Raw genomic sequence first — 25,779 nt, 5'->3', positions numbered from 1 at the left:
CCATTATGGTTAACAATCAAGCGAAATTTAAACAGCGTGCCAGTTGTCTTTCATATAAAGTGTTAAAGGAGTGACATATGCCGGTGATAGTAGTTTTATGATTCGTAAGTACCGTATGCTAAAACAAAGCTCTTCATCGCGTAAACACACTATTTTTTCTCGAATGGTCAATGCGAGGTCTTCATGATCGTTGTAGTCAGTCAAACATCTCTCAGTATAGATACCTTACTATGAGGCTGGGAGGCTGGCAAAGTATAAAAAGAAGTTTCATTATATTCTCTGCAAGTTGTGTCAATGTGTTACTATCCTGAATGTTGATGTTCGTACCGGAAATACAACCCATAGGTCGTTTGATAGAACACACCTGTATCTATAGGCAGAACATCAAACTCAAATGGTAGGATGTAGCATTTCATTTGAAGTTGTTTCATCTATAAGAGTGGTGAAAGGCTGATAGCAAGAAGGACAATCTTGTTGTCTAATTGTTTCCGCATTATCATTATAAACCAAGAAATGTTGACGGAAATGGATTTCTCGGTAATCATATTAATGACTTTTAACATTGATGCTTTCACGGCCCATACTTGTAGACATGATATATGCTTTTGGACTTATGCAGTGTCTATTAATTTAATTAATTAACTTATTTGTTCATTTTATCAGGCTCAACGGACCGCTACAAGCTTCCTCTTCCATCGTATTCTATCCATCGCTGTCAATCGCCCTCCGTCTATACCTATCGCTGACTGTTGCAGGTTATCATGGAGACCATCACTCCACCTCTTCCTTGGCCTACCAAAGGTCTCTTTCCTGTGGGGATGAAATCCAGGAGGTTCAGCGGCCAACCTGGTATATCATCTTAGCAACATGTCCAGCCTACTACAGTGGTTTTCTTCTGGTTGTTCCTCCTATGCTAGCATCTTGGTACAGTTCCTCTAACTCATGATTGTGCCTGATCCTCCAGTCTCTCGTGTTTGCGTCCAACACCGCGGACCGAAGTACGAGGTACTGGCTCGATTCCATGGTAGCGAGTGGATTTTGGAGACGAGTCCAATTCCATGGTGACGAGAGGACCCTGGAGTACGAGTTGCCTGGAGAACCATTCTGGAAGACGATTCGGGAGATGGCGGTTCACTGTACCAAGGTGATATAAATTTCAAACTTGCCAAAATTTTGAATAAACCAAGAGTTCAAAGTACATCTTCACTTATTGTAAATAGAAACTATCCCCTTGTACAAAGCCCTAGGTATTTTTACCTAAGAAGCGCCTTGAGAACTTTAATTCATGCTCTTTTCAAATAACAAGTTAGTACGGTCTATCATTTACTGGTACAGTGTGTATGTATATATATTCCAGAAGTGATATTTTAGTCAGAACTATGACAGGCAAGGAAGAAAAACATAGTAGATCAATATTGGAACTTCAGGTCACCTGTCTGTCGACACCAACATGCAAAAATGTAAATATCCTCTTGGGGTGAGAAGTGAGGCATTTATATACACCTGACTGGAAGCAGGTGGCGACTGACGTTATCAAGTACTGATCTTCTTGGATCAAGAGCTTAATGAACTGTTCACACAGTTAAACTATATTTTCCAAGACGAAAATGCCATAGATTTCAACTAAGGGGTGTATAAGCTTCTTAGAACTTTAACTTACAGTACTTACTCAACTACGCAATACAATGATATTCAGAAACTATCACTGTAAATGCATTGACAATAACAAGCACGAAGGAGATGTAGTTCAATTATCAAGGGAATAACAGCTTTTAAAAAGCAATATTTCGAATAAGAGGGCGTGTGGGGAAAGGCTGCTTATTCAAGGCATGGTACAAATATATTTCCAACATTCAGACTTACTACCTACCTCCGATGATGGTCTTGCGATAATCATCTCGTTGGTTCATCATACTGGGAAGGATGAAAATGTCACTTCGCTGTTTCACTGAATTTTCCGCAACCTGGAACAGAAATGAAAAGAGTGAAAATTTGCTATTTAGTCTAGTGAATGGTGGTCAAAGGGTAAAATAATACTCGATAATACATACATACATACATACATACATACATACACACTCACTATAGACCAGGGATGGTGAACCTATGACACGATTTCGGTGGCACGCCATATGAACATAATAATGTTTTTATATAAGTCTTGTACTACAGACATTACATATCTTATAGTTTTTCACGTGTAAGAAATAAATATCGAAAATCTAAATACTAGTTCCATTCGGATGTGCAATATGGCAACACTGCTGCACTGATAGGTCCGAAAGTCAAGTGAGATAGTGTCGTTTTTTGGTGGTTTTGTATACGGACATCGCAAATATGTTTTCGGTGCCGAAAAGAACAGAAACTTATCAAAGGTGGTGACCGTACTTTTCAAGAACTCTGGACAAGTGAATTCGGACTGATAGAAAGATGTGTTGCCTGCGTTCGAAAACAATTGTATCCGCCACATTTAATGTAAAGCTCAATTTCGAGACTAATCATTCAAATGTTTGTTCTATTTCAAATGAAGAAAGAAGGGAGTTCTTTTCACAAATATCGAGCATTACACAAAACTAACTAGTTCTTTTGTATCATCTTTCCGGCCAAGGAATAATATCAGTGCGGCTGTTTCTATCTGTCTCACGGCATAGTACAGCATGCATGGGGAACCGATTTCTCAAGGTGAGTTGTTGAAAGAAACTTTCTTATTGACGTCCGACAATTTATTTGAAAACTTCCCTAACAAGCAACTAATAATTAACAGAATTAAAAGAATGTCAGACAGCTGAACTGCTGTCGAGGGTAGAATAATAACAAAATGAGTGAAGAAGTTCCGAGCAATTGAAAGCTAATTTGGATAACTCCCACATGTATGTTTTGATGAAAGAATGAATGTGATTTTACAAGCAAGGATAGCTGTGATGAAGATGAAATTCGTTTAATTGTTGAGCATACAAACTAAGACAACATGGAAAGATAATGAAGCTAATGGAGGAAGTGAAGTCCATTCGCAATATTACTACTTTTGATTTTTATACCTAATAATTTTTTCTCACAATTTGCTTTACGTCACACCAACACAGATAGGTATTACGGCGACGATGGGATAGGAGAGGCATACGAGTGGGAAGGAAATCGCCATGGCCTTAATTGAGGTACAGCCCCACGGAACATGCAATCAAATGTATTTGCAAGATATCTGTGTAATAAATAAATGAATAATAAATAATATATTATGAAACATAATGGGGAATTCAGAAAGGTAGTCTTGGGGTGGGTGTTTGTAGACATTTCTTAATGGAAAACAAGTGGCACAGTCAACAGTTGAGAATAATAAACCAGATCTAAAATGGCACACTAATTGGAAAAGGTTCGCCATCTCTGCTATAGACTATTATGCCTTTCAATCTGTAGTCTGCAAGCCTCTTTGGTTTAGCTAAGCGCCTCCACAATTCTCTATTGAAGACAAGATCTATGGTCTTCATTTGCTCACCACCTCCTTTTTCTTTTTCTGTGTAGATCTCTCTTACGACAGGTATCAACTGGACGTCCTCCAAGTCTCTCCGCTCTGTGCTTCTTCCTTCATCCGTTGATATGCCTGGTAGTTCACCAGCTCCCTGCTATTTAGTTTGATGCATCCCGTCGTTTATACTATAATTCTGAAATACATCGGTCCCTCTCCCTAAACTGGGGTATTATAACGGGATGTATGTTTACGGGCTAGAAATGAACAGGACTCGTGAGTGCTTCCATTCATTATGCACACTCGGAATGAACCCGTAAAACGAACACAGATACGAAGAACACGTACCTTACAACAGGAGCTGCACACACAGACCAGGAGCAGGTATTATATAGGCTGGGAACTGATCGCTACATGTCAAGCCTCGCAGGAGGTCACATGGCAAGAGCGCGGTGGGATTTGTGAGAGTGGACAGTGCTCGAAGGTTTGAATACCACACAAGTACTTTTTATTTACAGTTGGTTGCCTGGGATGTGGTAAGGTTGCATGATTGATAGCTTCCAAAGACTGATTGGTTGGAGTTGCACAGTGAATTACTAATTTCTAGTAAGTCAGTGCGCCTCGAACCACTGCAACAAGCGAACGGCTCAGCTGATCGGAACAATTCTGGTGTTTGTAGGTGCGTAACCAAACAACCTAACTAATACAATAACAAAGAAACACACATAGTAAGTGTATAAGCAAAATGAACATTTTCATTGCAGGGCACGAACCAAATCGGCGATTTGACGTCAAAATATCAATTCCGATCACCCCGTGGCATATGAGCATGGCAGGGAATCGACCCCGGGACCGTCTGACCTGAAGGTCTTAACGCTGATCATTCAGCTAAGGAGTCAGACATGTAATTCAATGGGTATGTCAAAACTTTAACTTAGATATTTTGTCGATTCTATTGACAAATGAATATCACTGATGATAAATTAAGAAACAATAAGTAATCTTTAACATTAAAAAAAATAGATTTATGAGCAAATAGAGCTCATGAAGCATTTTGGATAACAAAAAAATATCTAATGAATGAACAAGATTTGTGCTTTCAGAGCACTAGAGAACCCAGGCGAGTTGGCCGTGCGTTTAGGGACGCGCAGCTGTGAGCTTGCATCCGACATATAGTGGGTTTGAACCCCACTGTTAACGGGCGAGATGGCCGTGTGATTAGAGGTGCGCGGCTGTGAGCTGGCATCCGGGAGATAGTGGGTTCGAATCCTACTGTCGACAGCCCTGAAGATGGTTTTCCATGGTTTCCCACTTTCACTCCAGGCAAATGCTGTGGCTGTACCTTAATTAAGGCCACGGCCGCTTCTTTCCACCTCCTAGGCCTTTCCTATCCCATCGTCGCCGTAAGACCTATCTGTGTCTGTGCGACGTAAAGCCACTAGCAAAAAAAAAAAACACTGTTACCGAGCTCGATAGCTGCAGTCGCTTAAGTGTGGCCAGGATCCAGTATTCTGGAGATAGTGAGTTCGAACCTCACTGTAGGCAGCCCTGAAGATGTTCTTCCGTGGTTTCCCATTTTCACACCAGGCAAATGCTGGGGCTGTACCTTAATTAAGGAGACAGCTGCTTCCTTCCCACGCCTAGCCTTTTCCTGTCCCATCGTCGCCATAAGATCTGTGTCGGTGCGATGTAAACAACTTGTAAAAAAAACACAAAAATAGCACTAACGACTAAGAAAATGCTTGTGCATGAAATTGGGGTTTACAGTCCAATTTAACCCTGGTACAGGCATATAGCCTTAAAACCCTTGTTCATAGCAGCAACTCAAGATTCCAGAAAAACATAAAATCGGTAATACTGTATTTCTCCCACTACATGAGCTCTCACGCTATATAACTGACCTAAAAAAATTAATCGGCCAAAACCAACAAATGAGAAAGGGGATACCGAAACATCGCAGCAATCCCCAAAGAATAACATGAGAACATATACTGATGGGACAAAATTCCCAATGAAGCATGGAATAAGCGCAACCTGAACGGCGACAAGGGGAGGGATAAACTACGATTAGAAAACGTTCAAATAAGTTTAAATTTGAATAAGACTAGTCTCAGTAGAGAAATTTGATGAGGATGCCAAGGGAAAATCACTTGCACATCCTTGTGAATTTTATAACAAAAGCCAGCATCTATATTAGGCCGGCAATAGTAAAAGGAACTAACCCTATACTTTGTTAAATATCCTCAAAATATTTGCCTATACGGTTTGAATTTAGTAGGCGAATATCTTACTCTGACCTTTACACATGAAAAGTTAAAATTTCTACATCCCCCAGCAGAGCAGTAGCGAAGATAGGAAGGTTTTACATGTTGAGGTACTTGTGCCTACCTTGCTCAACAACCAGTCGCCCGAACACTTTAGAGATCTTAATCACTCCAGGATAAAACCCAGGTGGTCGACGACATGAAAACAGAGCGGTCCTTTTAAGGACACCGAGCTGACTGCGGATAAGGTATAGTTAGTTTCAACTTAGGAATACAAGAAGAGGAAACAACCCCTAAATCGAGATTTTTCAGCATGAGGTTGGGCCATTAACTACTAGATCGAACACCAAAAGAAGCGAGGTGGGTAGCTTATAGGCAGCCGGGACAGCAGGACAAGAGTAAACCACGTCACTACTTAATTCAAAGGTTCACCGATAAATGACGTGAAAGGAAAAGGAAAGGGCGGTCATCTACATTCAGGGGAGGACGTTTTTCCATGTGATAATAATAATAATAATAATAATAATAATAATAATAATAATAATAATAATAATAATAATAATAATAATAATAATAATAATAATAAATGTTTCGGGGTATTTGTGGATCGCAGAGGTAAAAGAAGGTGCCGGGGTGAATGGGTCTAACTACAATGTCAAAATTAATTGAAACTTAAACTGAAGGTTATATTTTCAAAATTCAAAATTTCACAATTTACAGGTACAAGTAGCCAACATTAAACAAGTCTCTGTACGACAAAATTGGTGGTGGGCTTGAAGCCCTCACTTTACTCTTCCTGAGCTCCTAGCTCAAATTTACAAAAGAGCACAATTTTACAAGGGCCGAAATCCCCTAATAAATGGAGCACTTGCTCCGTAATTTACAATATCAAGCCTCCCAGAGGCACTTTTACAACACTTGAAAAAGAGCTAATGTGCTCTCAGTTTTCCAAGCATACTCAAGGCAACATAGCATGAGAATCTAATAATCACTGGCCTCACAAGGCACTATTTACAAATAGAAATCTAATTACACAGAGGTATCTAGTACCCAACCTACAGGGACTTAGTGAAAAAGAACAGATTAAAGGTTATTTCCAACACGCAGTTTGCTGTCAGTACATGGACGCATCCATATACAGCTCTATACGCATGCGCTGACTTCGTATCGGTTCCGGGATTGATACACGATTGGGTTGTGTTGGAATGAATTCTCGTTCATGAACTCCAAGGAGTAGGAGTAACGCAATTACTGTACTAACTTGGTGTAATGCCGATATTTTCCCATATTGTCCGTAATGTCTTTTATGATGCTCACTTCTTTCATATCGATTTGTAATATATTGAGCAACTCCTCGGCTAATGCGGAAATGCTCGAAAAACCCATTTTCATTATACTGAGGAACAGTTTCTTCTGAAAAATACTTCGTATTTCAATTATATTTTGTTTCACCTGGTAGCTTTTGTGCCTTCATAAACTGTAGGCCTAACGTAACACAATACATAAATAACTAAAGAAAGATGTTTAATTACCGTCACCTAAATCATTTTCATTTCTTTTTATTTCTGCGAAAAATAGTACCTCCTCTTCTTCACTGGATGAAGAGTGTAAAAAATCGTCGTCACTATCCACCCTAACCTCAGTAACCAACAGCTGATTAATTTATTAATTGGAGAAGAGCGCGCAATGTGCATAAAACAGCTGATTAATTTATTAATTGGAGAAGAGCACGCAATGTGCATAAAAATAGCTGATTAAGGAACTCCAAAGAAATCAGCGTACAGCAGGAGGCAACGATACAGTGTTTCTGCGCATGTCACAGAAATGTACGGCCCAGTACATGCTTTAGACTGCGGACTAGTTCCGACCGCCAGGGATCGATGCGAAAATTTAGTTGCAAAGCCTGACTGCAGTACATGGACGGATACATGAACGCAATTTTGACTGTGTTGGAAAGGATTTTTCGTACTGCGCATGCGCAAGGAGACCATGTACTGGTACAGGGACTGTGTTGGAAAGAACCTTAAATAAACGGCCCGAGTACAATTTGAATGGAGTCGAAGACTGAACTCCACAAATTTCAAAACCTATAAGGCGCTTGGCCGACGAAACAGGGACTATTCCCAAACTACTGAGGTTGCTCGCATGGAAATAACTTTAATACATTGCAGAAACAAAAGCGTTGCACCTCAAACCAAGATGGAGGGGAGCTCGAGAGGGTACATCACTCTCTATCCCCGATTTACAGTTGAAGATTTAATGGAGTTATTACATTAGCCGGCAGAAAGCTACATTTTTTAGAAAAGAAGGTTACATAATAGATGATTCGGACCTTTCTCTCGGGTTAAACTGCGGAGCTAGCTAGAAAGAAAGAAAGATGTTATATGGCCATTACGTTGTAGAAGTTCTAGCAGCTGACGAAGAGGCCTCCCGCCTTCTGCTTGACACACACACTCAGTGAAATGACGATCAATTGGCCAAGAGACGTGAAAATCCGCGGTATAAAAACCCTCGGGGAAAGTTCGAGACCATTCAAGATTAAACTAGCCACCCCCTCTCATGTTTATTGGGTACTTTCAAAGTTACACTCAAAATCGAAGAAGAAGAAGAAAAAGAAGAATACTGTGATTGGTAGAAAATTAATTACAGAAATTAGGGATTGGCTGGATTCAAAACTGGCGGAAGGAAAAGATAAATATTGCCAACCCAAAAATAAATGAACATCAATTAGAAAAAAACTTATGAATACCAAACTTCTTTAAATCAAAAGTTCTTTCACTTTACAACAGGGTGCATGAGCATAGTTTTTAGTAATGACATCTATGGAAGAATGTCCAAACTTCTTGATGAATGGCAAACAAAACAAGTAGAAATACAGTCAGTTCAGGAAACTTCACAATAACAAAATTACATCATATTTTAGTGGTGACATCTTTTGAGTAAATTTATAAGTTGGCCTAGTTTAAATTTCACTGTTTCACCAGTAGAGGAGTTCTTTTGGGCGCTAGATTTAAATGCGCGGCGTTGGAGTGTACCTCCCGGTATAATAATAATAATAATAATAATAATAATAATAATAATAATAATAATAATAATAATAATAATAATGCTTATGATTCCATAGACCGCACAGACTATTCAACATACTCGAGGAGTTTCAAGGCGACAGAAAAACAAGGAAATTAATCAAGCAAACTCTAACAGGCACAATAGCGAAAGTTATATTTTTGGGAGAAATTTCAGAACCATTCGAAATTACAAACAGGGGTCAGACAAGGCGATGGATTATCACCACTACTTTTCAATCTAGTCCTGGAAAAAGTAGTTCGAGAATGGAAAAATGAAACTAAACGGATCAGTATTGGTAGACTTCTGAAAAACAAAATTCATCAAGATGCCTCGCCTTCGTAGATGACTTGGAGATCCTCTCCAACAACAAACAAGAAGCACTCCAGTCCGTAGAAAAACTGCATGAAATAGCGGCAAGAACAGGTCTGCAAATTTCATATAAAAAGGAAAAGTATATGGAAGTTACAAAATCAGGAATTAACAACCATCCTCCAATCACTAGAGATGGGAAAATCTCCCAAGTAGATAAATTCGAATACCTAGGCGAAATAATACAACCAAACGGGATAAATCAGCAAGCAAACAATGAAAGAATTGGTACAAAATTACAAAAAGCATACAAAATTGTCTGGAGTAGATACAACAAAAAATCTATATCCCAAAACGCAAAATGTCTACACTACAACACAGCTGTCAAACCAGAGGTTCTTTATGCAAGAGAAACTCTGATGATTAGTGGCAGATCACAAATAAAAACATCGAAAAACAAGAGAGGAAAATTCTCAGGAAAATTCTAGGACCGAAATGCGAGAATGGCATATGGGTGAGAAGGAAATCACAGGAAATCTACCAAGTAACAGAAAAAATCACTGACACCATTACAGAAAGAAGATTACAATTCTATGGTCACCTATTCATGATGGATAACAATAGGCTAACAAAGAAAATACTAAATCTCTCGGTATCTCTAAAATATCACAACAACTGGCTTACAGAAATAAACAAAGATCTTCAGGAAATTGGCATGAAGAAATCATCCAAGTCAGAAAAAATTCAGAAATCTCATTAAAAAAAAAATTGCAGATCAACTTAAAAGACAAGCTACAGGATCGACGGAGAACGCAAGAAGCACAGTGAAAGGATGAACAGATTTTGGGAGGACAAGAAGAAACGTTGTGCTAAATAAGTTCACACGCACTCCTTCATTGGGCATAACGGATCGAAAAAAAAAATAATGCCATGAGTAAGGCCTCCCGGTAAATATTAAACGATGTATTCTACGACTGTGCATCCATCTCTGGGAAAATCTGTGAACTTGATGAAATCATAGTAGCTTTCCCATTTAAGGACTAGATGTCTCTGACATAAAATGTTACCTTATCTAGAGTTGTACCTGTCAGGGATAATATTTGTATTTAGATGTTATTCATACTCTTGATCTTCCATTGTTTATTTTAATTATCTGAAGTTACCCAAACTGCAATTTATTTAATACACCCCTCTAGAGGCGTGATGTCAAGCTAATACACCTATCAGAATTTGTGATATGAATTTCATTTAATCTCATCAGAAGAGTTTTCACCTCTATATAAGAAGCAAACTTTGAGAAGAGTCTGCTTGATCTTGCGACAGTTTTACTTTGTCTACAAAAAAACTAAGTTGAGAGGAAATCTCCTTCGGGAGAAAAATATGCGGGGTTTTTGGCATCATGGCATCATAATTAGTGAACTACTATGTGTAATGCTAGGAATCATTAATGAACAAGGGAAGTGTGTATGCGATGATCCTCAAAAGGCAGAAGTATTCAATCAGTAGTATCTAAAGATTGATGGTTACAAGGATAATGTCCAGATAGAGGAGGTGACTAATACTAAAGAAATATTAAAATTTACCTATGATAACAATGACATTTACAGCAAGATACAAAATTTGAAAACTAGAAAAGCAGGTGGAATTGATAAGATTTCTGGGGATAGACTAAAGATAATGGGTTGGGGTATAGTACCAAATCTGAAGTACTAATTTGATGATTGTTTGCATGAAGGAGCTATACCAAATGAATGGAGAGTTGCTATAGTAGCCCCTGTGTATAAAAGAAAGGGTGATAGACATAAAGCTGAAAATTACAGCCAGTAAGTTTGACATGCGTTGCATGTAAGCTTTGGGAAAGCATTTATTCTGATTATATTAGACATGTTTGTGAAAATAATAACTGGTACGATAGAAAGCAGTTCGGGTTTTAGGAAGGTTATTCCACTGAAGCTCAACTTGTAGGATTCCAGTAAGATATAGCAGACATCCTGGATTCAGGAGGTCAAATGGACTGTATCGCGCTGTGACCTATATATGGCATTTGATAGGGTAGATCATGGGAGACTCCTGGCAAAAATGAGTGCAATTGGACTAGACAAAAGAGTGACTTAATGGGTGGCTATATTTCCAGAAAATAGAACACAGAATTAGAGTAGGCGAATCTTTATCTGACCCTGTAATAATTAAGAGGGGAATTCCTGAAGACAGTATTATTGGACCTTTATGTTTTCTTATATATATATCAATGATATGAGTAAAGAAGTGGAATCAGAGATAAGGCTTTTTGCGGTTGATGTTATTCTATACAAAGTAATAAATTACAAAATTGTGAGCAACTGCAAAATGATCTCGATAATGCCGTGAGATGGACAGAAGGCAATGGTATGGCTATAAACGGGGTTAAAAGTCAGGTTGTGAGTTTCACAAATAGGAAAAGTCCTCTCAGTTTTAATCACTGCGTTGATGGCGTGAAAGACCCTTTTGGGGAACATTGTAAGTACCTAGGTGTTAATGTAAGGAAAGACCTTCATTAGGGTAATTACATAAATATGATTGTAAATAAAGGTACAGATCTCTGCACATGGTTATGAGGGTATTTTGGGTTTGTAGTAAGAATGTAAAGGAGAGGGCATATAAGTCTCTGGCAAGACCGCAACTAGAGTATGGTTCCAGTGTACGGGACCCTCGCCAGGTTTACTTGATTCAAGAACTGGAAAAAATCCAAAGGAAAGCTCCTTTTTTCTGGGTGATTTCCGACAAAAGAGTAGCGTTACAAAAATGTTGGAAAGTTTGGGCTGGGAAAACTTGGGGGAAGGGAGACGAGCTGCTCGGCTGAGTGGTATGTTTCGAGCTGTCAGTGGAGATATGGCGTGGAATGACGTCAGTAGACGTATAAGTTGACTGGTGTCTTTAAAAGTAGGAAAGATCACAATATGAAGATCAAGCTGGAATTTAAGAGGACAAATCGGAGCAAATATTCGTTTATCGGAAGGGGAATGAGGGATTGAAATAACTTACCAAGGGAGATGTTCAATAAATTTCCAATGATTTTACAATCATTTAAGAAAAGGCTAGGAAAACAACATATATGGAATCTGCCACCTGGGCCTCCGCTTTAAATGCAGATTAGTAGTTTTTGGTTGATTTCTACGTCCCTCTCAGTATGTAACTGCTAGGTCACCAGTTCCTTTCTCAAATTATGTGTAGGGCTTCCTCTTTCAAGTACAAATGTAATTTTCGTCTTTAGATTGTTGTGTTTTCCTTTCCCCCTATGGAAATAGTTGAAATGCAGGGAGAAGTAGGTGAGATGGCGTTACCTTCTAGGTGTCCTACCCCTCCTCCTCAGGGAGAAGAATGAAAACTTCGGAGCTTCGGCATTTAAGTATTCTCACATGTCAACCGACTGCGCCATGATAAGAACAGATGGATGTGAAAGAGGAGAGATAAGTGAGACAAAATGTACATCGGTTCTATGTCACACTGACTGAGACTGGCCTTTGGAGACGATTGGATAGCACAAAGACTGGAATGGAAGCGTCCGTGGCCTTAATGAAGGTGTGAACAAAGAAAAACCACTTCTCACTCGTAATGTAAACTTATTACTTTAGCGGCTGCTGCATACGATATTTTATTTCGTATTACGGTGGATTAACTTCTTTTACATTAAATACGTAATTATAAATAATTTTTATACGCCGCCATGCAAATCATCCATATTTGTGGTAATGAAATGGCGTATGACTTTTAGTGCCGGGAGTGTCCGAGGACATGTTCGGCTCGCCAGGTGCAGGTCTTTCGATTTGACCCCCTTAGGCGACCTGTACGTCACGATGAGGGTGAAATGATGATGAGGACGACATATACACCCAGCCCCCTGCTAGATAAATTAATCAATGGTGGTTAAAATTCCCGACCCTGCCGGAAATCGAACCCGGGCCCCCTGTGACCAAAGGCCAGCACGCTAACTATTTATCCATGGAGCCGGATATGTGTGTGTGTGTGTGTGTGTGTGTGTGTGTGTGTGTGTGTGTGTGTTACAACGAAAGGTATAAGATGAGCGTACATGGAGTTATGTGATCATGAAACATCAACATTATTGTTTGAAGCAGTGAACTGTCCAATAAGCTACCAGAGTAGTAAACATATCCTCCGGTCCTGGATTACTGAAGGTAATACGAACTTTAGTCCGCCTCTGTGGTGTAGTGGTTAGTGTGATTAGCTGCCATCCCCGGAGGCTTGGATTCGATTCGCGGCTCTGCCACGAAATTTTAAAAAGTGGTACGAGGGTTGGAACGGGGTCCACTCAGCCTCGGGAGGTCAACTGAGTAGAGGTGGGTTCGATTCCCACCTCAGCCATCCTGGAAGTGGTTTTCCGTGGTTTCCCACTTCTCCTCCAGGCAAATGCAAGGATGGTACCTAACTTAAGGCCACGGCCGCTTCCTTCCCTCTTCCTTGTCTATCCGTTCTAATCTTCCCATCCCCGCCGCAAGGCTCCTGTTCAGCATAGCAGGTGAGGCTGCTTGGACGAGGTACTGGTCATCCTCCCCAATTCATCCCCCGACCCACTGTCTGAAGCACCAGGACACTGCTCTTGAGGCGGTAGAGGTGGGATCCCTCGCCCAGTCCGAGGAAAAAAAACGACCCTGGAGGGTAAACAGGTAAAGAAGAAGAAGAATACGAATTTTACAACATGCTATGATATAAGCGATATTTGTCTGCCTGAAATGGATTACCCTATACACTAGCCAACATGGGGATGGCGGCAGATTACTTGAACTGGGAATACAGAAACGCCATTTTTGGTGTGGATGGGTACGATGCTGAAGTCAGGTGGTGAAACAGTTCATAATAGCTCTGGCTATCCATGTTTACATTACTGTGAAGCGGAGTTCAACCAATCATAGACGATTTCTAAGAAAACAGTGCTGAAATTAAGTACAGTGCAATAAAGCGTCGTTTTCCGTACTCTTGTGACCATGGAAAGAAGTCATTTATGTCATTAGTATAAAACAAAGGGATTTCAATACAAGAAGAAGTTGTTTAAATTCTAAAATATGCTAGTGTTACTGGTATTTTATCTGAGTCTGTAGAAGTTATTAAATAAATAAATAAATAAATAAATAAATAAATAAATAAATAAATAAATAAATCAATAAATAAATAAATAAATAAATAACATGAATTTGAAAGGAACTCAATTATTGACTGGGAAATGGAATTTTAAGAAAGTAAAAGAACATTGTTCTGTGGATAGTAATATACAGTGATGGTAATTGCAAGAAAGATCTATTCTAATGTAATGTAATGTAAGAGAGGAAAGCGTTAAATAACGTAAATTCAAAAGTGTAGACATGCTTATTAGGTCGACGTGTCAGATGGCAGTTGTGTGGACCATGGCACTGTATACAAGTGAAATATGGGCAACAAGTAACACTGGAGAACGGAATGTAGTGTTACAGAAGAATGTTGAAGTTAAGGGTTAGTATACTCGATCACTAAAGAAGAGATACTGAATCATGTTCGTGAGAGTAATACGATTTGGAAAAAAATGACCAGAAAAAGCGAACGCTTGATAAAATAAAGCATGAGACATATATAGAAAATGTGGGGATTAAGGACATTTGGAGGAATCCAAGACGTGAAGATGAGATTAGATGTAGGATCCAATAGTTACGTAAGATTGATCTTGATTAAACCAGTCTATGGTGAGATAGAATCTACTCCCCATTCTGTGTATAGGACTGAGAAAGTTTCTGGATACTTCATCAGAATCAGTTGATCCTGGCTTGACAATCCTCTCCTGTAGATGAGCTTACAGAAACGCTTACGGAGGTCGATAAATTCCAAGCCTGTTCTTCCCATAGCCGTGAACTCGAGACATGTCACGCACAAGCATCAATCGATTTGTTAAGAAGCTTTAACACAACCCCCCAGTAAGCGTTACTGCCGGTTTTGTCGTAAATCTAACAGACAAGTGTGGAAAGAAGTGATCTGAGCGAAGTGAACGATTACTGTGATCGTGAGGATTTTTAAATAACCGTAGTATTGTCATATTGTCTGTTTATGTCATATTGTCGTTAATGTAACAGGTAAGGAAGTGATCTAGGTAAAGTAGACGATTAATGTGATCTTGGATACTTTTGAAAGATCGAAGTATTGTCATTTTCATCCTTTAGAGGTACAAAGCCGGTATCAGTGTGTAATGTATAGGCCCTACATCACGTCAACATATCGGAAGGAGGAATGGACTTGATTTAGATTTGAGAGAGGACGAAATCAGTATGGCTCCAGAGATAAAAATCCTTAATTGAACAGAAATGAGAATTTTGGGTCTTGAAAATAGTATAACAAAGAAAGCTTGATAAAATAATCACTAACCAATTAAGCAATATATACTCGCTGTAACTTACAATATGAGATATATAGACTGCGTGTTCATTGCGTGAGACAGTACATACAGTAATGACTCTAATTATAGGCTAATTTGATATCCGTAACGGTGTGCGCATCTCTGATGGCGGTGGGATTGGTATCTGTAATAATGCAGCAATTCCACCTTCTATACTACTGCTGCTACTACTGCTACTACTACTACTAATAATAATAATAGTAATAATACAGCGTAATCAATCGTTTTCGGCCTTGGATGACGTCAGCTTTAAATGAAGGGTTCTCTTATGGCTCGGTATGCTCACTTGCCATAATGGTTCTTAACTCCCGTTGGTTAAGGCGGTTGTCAAGATTCATCAGTCACTAAACGTATAAATGAATAAATTGAAAAATGACCTAAATTTTACAAAATGAATTAGTGGAAAATAAATAAATAAATAAATAAATAAATAAATAATAATAATAATAATAATAATAATAATAATAATAATAATAATAATAATAATAATAATAATAATAATAATAATAATAATAATAACTGCTCCCAAAACATGCACCGCAGTACCGCTGAATGAAATGAGAGACACCGTGGAATTCTAAAATTTCTTAGTTGTGAGTTTTGAAGTGCTACTCGGTCGGAGTTTCATCAAAAAACTTAAGATAACCAGTGATAAGTTAGAACGTTTCCGTTTTGATACTGCACGATACCTGACAGTATTTTTATTGTAGTCAAATTAATGCGAAACATATATTTTACTTTTAACATAATATCTCAGACATCTCAGACAGACTATGTGCTGTGCGAATACCGACACAACCATCTACTTTTAATCATTTAAATGAAAATATTTTTACAAAATTTAGTCCATATATATATATATATATATATATATTTATTTATTTATTTATTTATTTATTAAAGGGACATTCTATAGTGTATCTTAAACTAAATTAGACGTTTAGTGTGTGGTCATAAATTGTATCAACTCATGAAATTTTTCGTGATGTATAATGCATTTTATCCTATCTCAATGAACATTTGTGAAACCATTGTTATGTTTACATAGTCATAAATTACATTCAGGGGAAAATGGGTTTAGAGAACTACTGAAGCTGAGTTTCTTTGTGCGGAGAAGAGTTACGATTGATTATGAAATAGATGGTGAAGTGACTCACGCGTTGAGGAGAATATTGAAAACCTTTCAGTTCGTCAATGTTATCGACAGTTCAAAAAATAGATTTCCTCCAGTTTTAGGAGTAGTAGGATTTATCAACAAAACTAACCCTATTGAATTTAAAAGGCTGCAACTTTGGTAAAGTTGCTCAGGCAGCAGGTCTATTTTTTAAAGGAAATATCATCATCATCATCATCATCATCTGTTTACCCTCCAGGTTCGGCTTTTCCCTCGGCCACAGCGAGGGATCCCACCTCTACCGCCTCAAGGGCAGTGTCCCGGAGCTTCAGACTCTTGGTCGGGGGATACAACTGGGGAGAATGACCAGTACCTCGCCCAGGCGGCCTCACCTGCGATGCTGAACAGGGGCCTTGTGGAGGGATTGGAAGATTGGAAGGGATAGGCAAGGAAGAGGGAAGGAAACGGCCGTGGCCTTAAGTTAGGTACCATCCCGGCATTCGCCTGGAGGAGAAGTGGGAAACCACGGAAAACCACTTTCAGGATGGCTGAGGTGAGAATCGAACCCACCTCTACTCAGTTGGCCTCCCGAGGCTGAGTGGACCCCGTTCCAGCCCTCGTACCACTTTTCAAATTTCGTGGCAGAGCCGGGAATCGAACCCGGACCTCCGGGGGTGGCAGCTAATCATGCTAACCACTACACCACAGAGGCGGACTTAAAGGAAATATACAATTTAAAAAACGTTGAATTAATTTACAGCTTTCTTTTACTGCAATATTTGCACACAAAAAAAAGCCACATTTTACTTCTCATTCATGTTTTTATCTTCTTTGCTGATGGAATCCCATATATTTAACCTCGTTTCTGCATATCTCTGTTAAAATTCACTATAACATACGATCAAACTTTTAAGAAGTGTCTTTTGAATCACAGCACACAGGAGAATATGTACTTTCATCATTTAAAATTTCCTTCATTAGGGAGTTTGCACCTTTTTTTCATACATCGCCTATAATTCCTATATACGTTCACAGTCACAACATAATAATAATACAATCAATGTGGAGAAGTGAGCGCTTGTAGCAAAAACTTGAGTTTGATCACTTAAGACCACGTAAGAACCAAAATGGTGGGTGAACATACTCACGTTACATATGGCCTTATTGAAGTGAATGGCGTCATGACTACTTTAGGGCCCCCCGTGGGAGAAAGAACGAACTTCTTGGAGAGTACTATGCGACCGAGCGGATAGTTTAAAGCTAATATATCAGGCTGACGTTAGAGCGCTGGCCTTCTGAGTCCAGCTTAGCAGGTTCGATCTCGGCTCAGTCCGGTGGTATGCGAAGGTGCTCAAATACGTCAGCCTCATGTTGGTAGATTTATTGGCACGTAAAAGAACTCCTGTGGGACAAAATTGCGGCACCTCGGTGTCTCCAAAAACCGTAAAAGTAGTTAGTGGGACGTGACGACTAACAACATTTAAAATTAATGTATTTTGGTGTCATTTGGAGCGTGGCATTGTATGGTAGTTAAACACGAATAATAACTAGCTCAGAAGGAAAGACAATAGAAGCTTTTGAATGAAGAATGCTTAGGGTGTGATGAGTAGATCGAATCACGAAATGAAGAGAGGTTGACTCGAATTGGTGAGATTAGAATGATTCGGCGAAATTTGACCAGAAGAAAAGATATAATGACAGGACCCATCTTAAGATACACAAGACTTCTTCATTTGTTTCTGAGGGAAGTGTAGATGGCAAGACCAAGGCATGAATATGGCAAAGGGATGAGAGTAGATATAAGATATAGCATTTATGCTGAAATGGAAATGTTAGCATAGGATAGCATAGGTTGGAGAACTGGACCATATCAGTCTATGTACTGACGAAAACAACAATACAGTAATGTTAACTTCGTAAAACAATATTACCTCATGTCAGTCTGCATGGCCGTAAGGTCGTTCTGTTCGTTCTTAGCGAGATGGACCTCATCACAGATCATCGTATTTGCAATACTGAATGCCATTTCCTGTCAGGATACAAAGAGATTGTCAGTACAATGTTGCTCGGTTTCATCAAGTTCCCACAGAAAATATAGTTAAGAAAATCAACGTTGTTCGATTTATTTGCTTATGCAATACTAAATTATTTCTTCGTAATTTCTCTTTATTTTCCTTGTTCAGTGATATATTAATGATGATATGATTTAACGATATATATATTTATCCATTCCTTCCATCTTTAGCGTTTCTTTTATTTATTTATTTATTTATTCATTTATTTATTTATTTATTTATTTATTTATTTATTTATTTATTTATTTATTTATTTATTTATTTATTTAACAGTTAGTATTATCCACAGAAATTTTATCGTTTGGGTGTATATAATGACCTATTTCACGCGACTGTCTCAGTTAACCGAAAGAAAGAGAATATGCGCTATAAAATTACAGATAATAATATGGACAGGACAAGTTACGTTATAGCAGAAAGGCGACGGGCGTTAGTACGTCAGCTCAGTAGGGTTGCCATACGATTCATATCCGGATGGCCGCAAATAACGTTTTAAAATTCTACACATACGAAATCACATGGCTACATGCATTGAAAGATACTAATTTGCCAGACCACATACATTTTTGTATATTCTTTCAGAACACTTTGAGGATGAGGAGGAACAAGGGATGTTCTTTTCGTAGGAGATAGGGATCTGAGCTCAGATGGCCTTCATTTAAACCGCAGTGGTACGTATAAGTTAGGAAATTTGTTTGGAAGGATAATAGGGAGGTACATCCAGGGAAAGGGGATGGCCTAGGGAGCGGTGATAAGGGAGCAGGGAATTGGAAATCAAGTAGGGATGACATAAAATTGTTAGTGTTGAACTGTAGAAGTATTGTAAGGAAAGGAATAGAATTAAGTAATTTAATAGATATATATTTACCAGATATTGTAATAGGAGTTGAATCATGGCTGAAATTATATAATGGATGCAGAAATTTTCTCACGGCACTGGAGTGTGTATCGTAGAGATAGGATAGGAAGGGTGGGAGGGGGAATGTTCATTCTGGTGAAAGAAGAATTTGTAAGCTACGAAAAAGTTAAAGATGAGACACATGAAATTCTAGGTGTAAGGCTCATTTCTAAAGATAATAGGCAACTTGATATATTTGGAGTGTACAGATCGGGAAAGGGTAGCACTGATGCGGATTCGGAATTATTTGATAGGATAGTCAGCTATGTGGGAAACGACATGGAAAGAAATGTGATTGTAGCGGGAGATCTGAATTGCCAGATGTCAATTGGGAAGGAAATGCGAACGACAGGAAGCATGACCAACAAATGGCAAATAAGTTAATATGGGAAGGACAGCTGATTCAGAAAGTGATGGAACCAACCAGAGGGAAAAATATCCTGGATGTGGTGCTGATAAAACCAGATGAGCTCTATAGGAAAACTGAAGTAATAGATGGTATTAGTGATCATGAAGCTGTTTTTGTCATAGTTCAAAATAAATGTGATAGAAAGGAAGGTCTTAAAAGTAGGACTGTTAGGCAGTACCATATGGCTGATAAAGCAGGCATGAGGCAGTTTCTAAAAAGTAACCATGATCGGTGGAAAACGGTAAATAAAAATGTAAACAGACTCTGGGATGGGTTTAAAGAAATTGTTGAGGAATGCGAAAACAGGTTTGTACCATTAAGGGTGGTAAGGAATGGTAAAGACCCACCTTATTTAATAGAGAAATAAAGAGACTAAGAAGGAGGTGCAGACTGGAAAGAAATAGAGTTAGAAATTGCTGTGGAAGTAAGGAGAAATTGAAGGAAATTACTAGAAAAGTGAATCTAGCAAGGAAGGCAGCTAAGGATAACATGATGACGAGCATAATTGGCAGTCATACGAATTTTAGTGAAAAATGGAATGGTATTTTAAAGCAGAAACAGGTTCCAAGAAGGACATGCCAGGAATAATTAATGAACAAGGGGAGTGTGTATGTAAGGATCTTCAAAAGGCAGAAGTATTCAGTCAGCAGTATGTAAAGATTGTTGGTTACAAGGATAATGTCGAGATAGAGGAGGAGACTAAGGCCAAAGAAGTAATAAAATTTACATATGATAACAATGACATTTACAATATGATACAAAAGTTGAAAACTAGAACATGACATTCTTGAAAGGAACGAATCCTCAACCGGGTGTCAAATATCTTACATTTTCAAACAACAAATCCTGATAACAATAGTCTATGAGAAGCAAATGGACATAGTTAAAATACAACAAAGTTACGACAGTTCCTGCGGTTCAGTATATCCACACTACGGAACACCTACCGTGTTACATAAGTAACTCGAAGTCGCTCACTCCACATGTTCCAATACGTTGTGAAAAACTTTCGGTCGCTTTCTGTCTTCGCCCATAGAAACTCGCTCCTCAGTAACGATATCATTGGTTTGAAGTTGATGACATTCAAGGCCAAAAATGATTGATCAACCGTTATGTGTTTAATGTTCTGTCAGCCCCGTGGTATTGGGGAAGCGTGCTTGTCTCTTACTCGCAGGTTACGAGTTCTATTCCCAGCCAGTACAAGAAAGTTAATTCTGGACTCGAACGGAATTTCCTCAGCTTCGTGAGGCCAAGTGAGGAGCTGTCTGAAATCAGAGCAGGGGACTCGGCTGCGAAAGCCAAGTACATAGCTTACCAAGGAAGTAAGTTCCCAAAGAGCTGCAAGGCAGCGTTGGTGGTCTGCGTGGGACACGCTTGCGCAGAAAGAACATGTGGCAACAGCCTGGGGCGTTGGGAGTTCTACGGTGAAGTTGCCTTAGAGCCGTACGAAGCTAAACATGGCCACTCTCATAATAGTCTATCTCCGGTTTTGAAATACACGAGGTTATTGCGATACACTACAGAATCTGCAAAGGAAAGAAGAGACGTGGGAAGCTGAGCGGAGACTTGAAGACCTTGCACGACAACGCAAAAGTTCATGTGAGATTTCTCGCACCCGGCGACTTTAAAACGCTTCCTCCAACTGAAGTGAATTTTGGCAGGAAAACGTTTTGACAGCCATTCTGAGCTTCATATGGCGGTTACATCGTGGTTCAGGACTTAGCGATAAACACAAATGACAATCATTCAAATACTGGTGCCACGCTACGACGAATGTTTTTAAAGAGGAGTGGTGAATGTGTGTAGAAAAGTATGCAGTGTATTACTGAATACAAGGAGTACAAGATGAAAATAAATAAGTCGAAAACAAAAGTAATGGACTGCAGGCGAACGAAGGCAGGTGATGTAGGAAATATTAGATTAGGAAATGAAGTCTTAAAGGAAGTAGATGAATATTGTTCCTTGGGTAGTAAAATAACTAACGATGGCAGAAGTAAAGAGGAAATAAAATGCACACTAGCACAAGCAAGGAAGAGCTTTCTTAAGAAAAGAAATTTGCTCACTTCAAACATTGATATCGGAATTAAAAAGATGTTTTTGAAGACTTTATTGTGGAGCGTGGCATTGTATGGAAGTGAAACATGGACGATAACTAGCTCAGAAAGAAAGAGAATAGAAGCTTTTGAAATGTGGTGTTACAGAAGAATGCTGAAGGTGAGATGGATAGATCGAATCACGAATGAATAGATACTGAATCGAATTGGTGAGAGGAGATCGATTTGGCTAAATTTGACGAGAAGAAGAGATAGAATGATAGGACACATCTTAAGACGCCCAGGACTAGTTCAGTTGGTTTTTGAAGGAAGTATAGGTGGTAAGAACGGTAGGGGTAGACCAAGGTATGAATTTGACAAGCAGATTAGAGCAGATGTAGGATGCAATAGTTACGTAGAAATGAAAAGGTTAGCACAGGATAGGGTGGCATGGAGGGCTTCATCAAACCAGTCTATGGACTGATGACTCAAACAACAACACATTACCGAATTCACAGAAATTATGTTTTTTTTTACTACCCATCGCGACTTACTTCCTGGATGGGGTTCATAATACGGCTGAGGATGTAGTTACTGTACGGTATGTCACTAGATCACGGTCCAAATAACATCAAATATGGCACCATGCAGAGCCATGACTCCGTGCTTCAGGAGGAGGCGACCCCGTAGCGCAAGCTGCAGTCCTTATGGTTACTTGTGGGGACCCCAACGGGAAGAAAGCTGTATTTGAAACCTACTCGTGAAGACCCCGCAGATAGCGTTACCACGCCAGGGAGAGTAAGAGAAAGGAGATCACGAGAGAGTGACAGAGAAGTTTGAATTTGTCACGTGAAGCGAGTAGTGCCAACTACACGTAGCCAAATATGAGCACTTCAGGCCTGGCAGAAAGTTATTTCCATACGAATGCCAGTCCCATAATTTGCTGAACACTAAAATATATTGATTTATGGAGAACTATTTACACCATCGGGGTGACAAGCAAGCAAGTTAATGGTTTTCTCACTCAAATTCCAACATCCGTTGGGAAGAGGCGGGCGGTACACAAAGATAGGGAAGCTTGAGGCTAGAGACTGAAAGACCAGTGCGGAGTGCATGTCGCTCGTATCGAATCTCGAGACAATGGGCCTATTCCAAGTGCCACTAACAAACACTTATAAAGTTTTAGATAGGAAATAGACTAGCTCGCCCGAGCGTGTAATGTCAGTAGAAGAAATCTGAACTAGATCAAGTTCGTCAATTTAATGCGGTTCGCAGAAAGTTACCTACCAAATAAACTTGTTGTGACCGGGTTTCATACCCATAATAGGCTCTACTCTTGAGGGAACTTATATCGTAAGTAGGAGATTTAGTTCAACAATATCGCCTAGGTCGCGGCATTGTGCGCGTATATAATCAAGGCAGCGAGGAGGAATATTTGATTGCAGCATCCAGTTTCCAGGCCTTGCAGGGGATCAACAAAGAAGACGGCAACTGTAATGTCGTTCCCAGGAGTCGAGTGCCAGGCTTCAAGATCCGACGTCCGCAGCTCTAGGACGTACTAACACTACAACGTAGCACCAGATGGTATGCTAAGGCAATGGTGGAGGGTATCAGATGAGTTAAACTGCAATTTTAGCATGATTATTGTAGTTATAGATTCGACTACAGGCATCTCAACAATGTAGATAGTTAATTATACAAGTTTTAATGCCTAAAGCATGTTTATTTAAAGTGTAGATTGATTAATTTATTTTGGGGCTGACGGCACGCGCCATCCAGGTATTTTATTAGCTTTGCTTAAGATGGTATGAGGGTAATAATTGTTTAATAGTTTTTACGTGCTTTGTATATAGATTCCTTAAGTGCCATTTTGTATTGACATCATCGTCTTCTGATAGACTTGGAGATGAGCTCACGTCTAGAGTTTCGAACGGGGAACCCGGTAACGAATACCAGATAGGAAACACTATTAGTATGTGAATGATTTGCATGAAGCATGTTTTTTAATCTTGCAGTGAGACCATAGGGATATTTTCACCGTTGTAAATTAGCAAGGGTCTTTTATATCATAATGAGACAGGCTGACCTGTAGCCGAGTGTGAGATTAGAACCCAGAGAGGGTAGATGCGAAGCCAGAAAGAGCTCAGATATGTGTGTGTATTACTGACATGAGATATTAGTGGAATTAGTCGCAAGGAGGCTTAAATGATAGGCCAAGAGAGAGCCTAGATTCGAACCTGTGTATTCTAGATGCGAGGCGCGAGGAGCCCCAATGAGTGTAGGCTATCTTCAAGATATATGCGATGTATGCGTCAAGTACAAGTTAACGTGAGCCCTGAATGCGGCATATTATGTAGCACCATTTTGTTTGTGTGTCAGAACGGAATGCAAAATGGGCTTAGTGTGCCGCTTTTTTGTCAGTGGGATGGTAGTTGAATTTCGGTTCGTAAGCCAAAATGGAGTAAGGTCTATTAAGGGCAGCAGGTAGAGAGAGACCTTCTATATCAGCTGCATGAGCCGCTGTGAATGAATTGGTGTATACACACAATCCCGTTATTTCTGACCGGGGAAGTGTGGTCTGTTCGCATTTAAAGATATCTCCGCTAGCTACTTTCTCTCCACAGCTCAGCTGGTGTTGCTAATTTTAGCCGGCAAATATCTTACCTGTACTCCGTGAGGAATACAGGTGGTGACATCCAGAGCCACAGAGGTTTTGGGTTTGAGACCAAGGATCACAGAAGACGACATCAAATGTATATGTTATTTTCTCTCTTTTTTTAGGATGTGTGTTATTTTACCTTGTGTGTTTGTCCTGTGTATTCATTGTCCGTTTTTATTGTGTGCAACGTTTTATAAATGGGTTACAGCGCAAGCTGAAATTCTGGTTGTGAGGTTCCATTCCTATTCAGTTTTTCCGGGTGAATCGAGTGATAGTAAATTCAGTGTTCTTTTGGGGTATACGTATCAGAGATAAGTCAGTGTTTTATAATATTTTTAGCGACTAGATCGGATTTGTTTAACCAGGCCGAGGTGTGCGATTCTATAATTATATTTCATGTAAAGAGACGATTAAGATCAAGGCTTCGTGCCACCCGCAGTTTTATTCGATTCCTTCGTAAAACACAATAATACCACCGTATTTTCACACGCGATGTTTGAGTTCGAGACCCGTGTTTCTATTTAACAATTTATGTCGAAGAATTTTACCGTAAACGTTTGCAAATTTGATATTGATATTTAATTTTGGGAATTTATCGTTCTTAACATGCTATTTTGTTAATAAATTGGTTTCACTCATTATTTCTGCGAGTTCTCACTTACGAAATATGTGTTCTAGAACCTGTCCTATTGTTTTGAGTATATTTTAGATAGAGTTTGCGACCCACTTATTTCACCCGAACACTCCACGCAGATTCTCCGTTGGGCTAGGCAAAATTTGAGGACAGGGGACGGTACATTACATTGACCACGTGACATTAAAATATCTACAAGCCATCTAGCTCGGCAACAGACGTCTTGGCAGGACAAGGCCCTCAACGGTCTGTTGCGCCACGGGTATTTCTTTGTTATTTAATGTTCTCTTAATTCTTATAGCCCCAACAAGACGGTAGAATGCCGGATTATGCTCAGTAAAGTCGAGGTAGTTTGCTTGATCATTACTCGGATACCACGGGTTCGATTCCAACCATTCCGAGAATTTCAATTTTAGACGTAGGGCTGGAATTGGTTTCAC

The 25,779-nt window shown here is 39.3% G+C and overlaps 1 protein-coding gene across 3 annotated transcripts in view; it reads right to left on the bottom strand.

Moving 5' to 3' along the window:
• The window catches only part of LOC136887089 (band 7 protein AAEL010189), a 545,233-nt gene that overhangs the window by 378,591 nt on the left and 140,863 nt on the right, over positions 1 to 25,779 (bottom strand). For 2 of the 3 annotated variants that reach the window (XM_068231060.1, XM_068231061.1), the window contains exons 1-2: positions 18,563 to 18,652; positions 1,871 to 1,964 (exon numbers count right to left, since the gene is read on the bottom strand). In XM_068231060.1, coding sequence (XP_068087161.1) covers positions 1,871 to 1,913 — 43 coding nt within the window. In that variant the 5' untranslated portion in view covers positions 1,914 to 1,964; positions 18,563 to 18,652. Of the gene's footprint in view, positions 1 to 1,870; positions 1,965 to 18,562; positions 18,653 to 25,779 lie in introns of those variants that run through there. The other variant, XM_068231058.1, reaches the window with a different exon arrangement.

The sequence above is a fragment of the Anabrus simplex genome, chromosome 1, assembly GCF_040414725.1.
Source record: "Anabrus simplex isolate iqAnaSimp1 chromosome 1, ASM4041472v1, whole genome shotgun sequence".
Classification (NCBI taxonomy): domain Eukaryota; kingdom Metazoa; phylum Arthropoda; class Insecta; order Orthoptera; family Tettigoniidae; genus Anabrus; species Anabrus simplex.
This window is presented reverse-complemented; position numbering and strand designations above follow the sequence as displayed.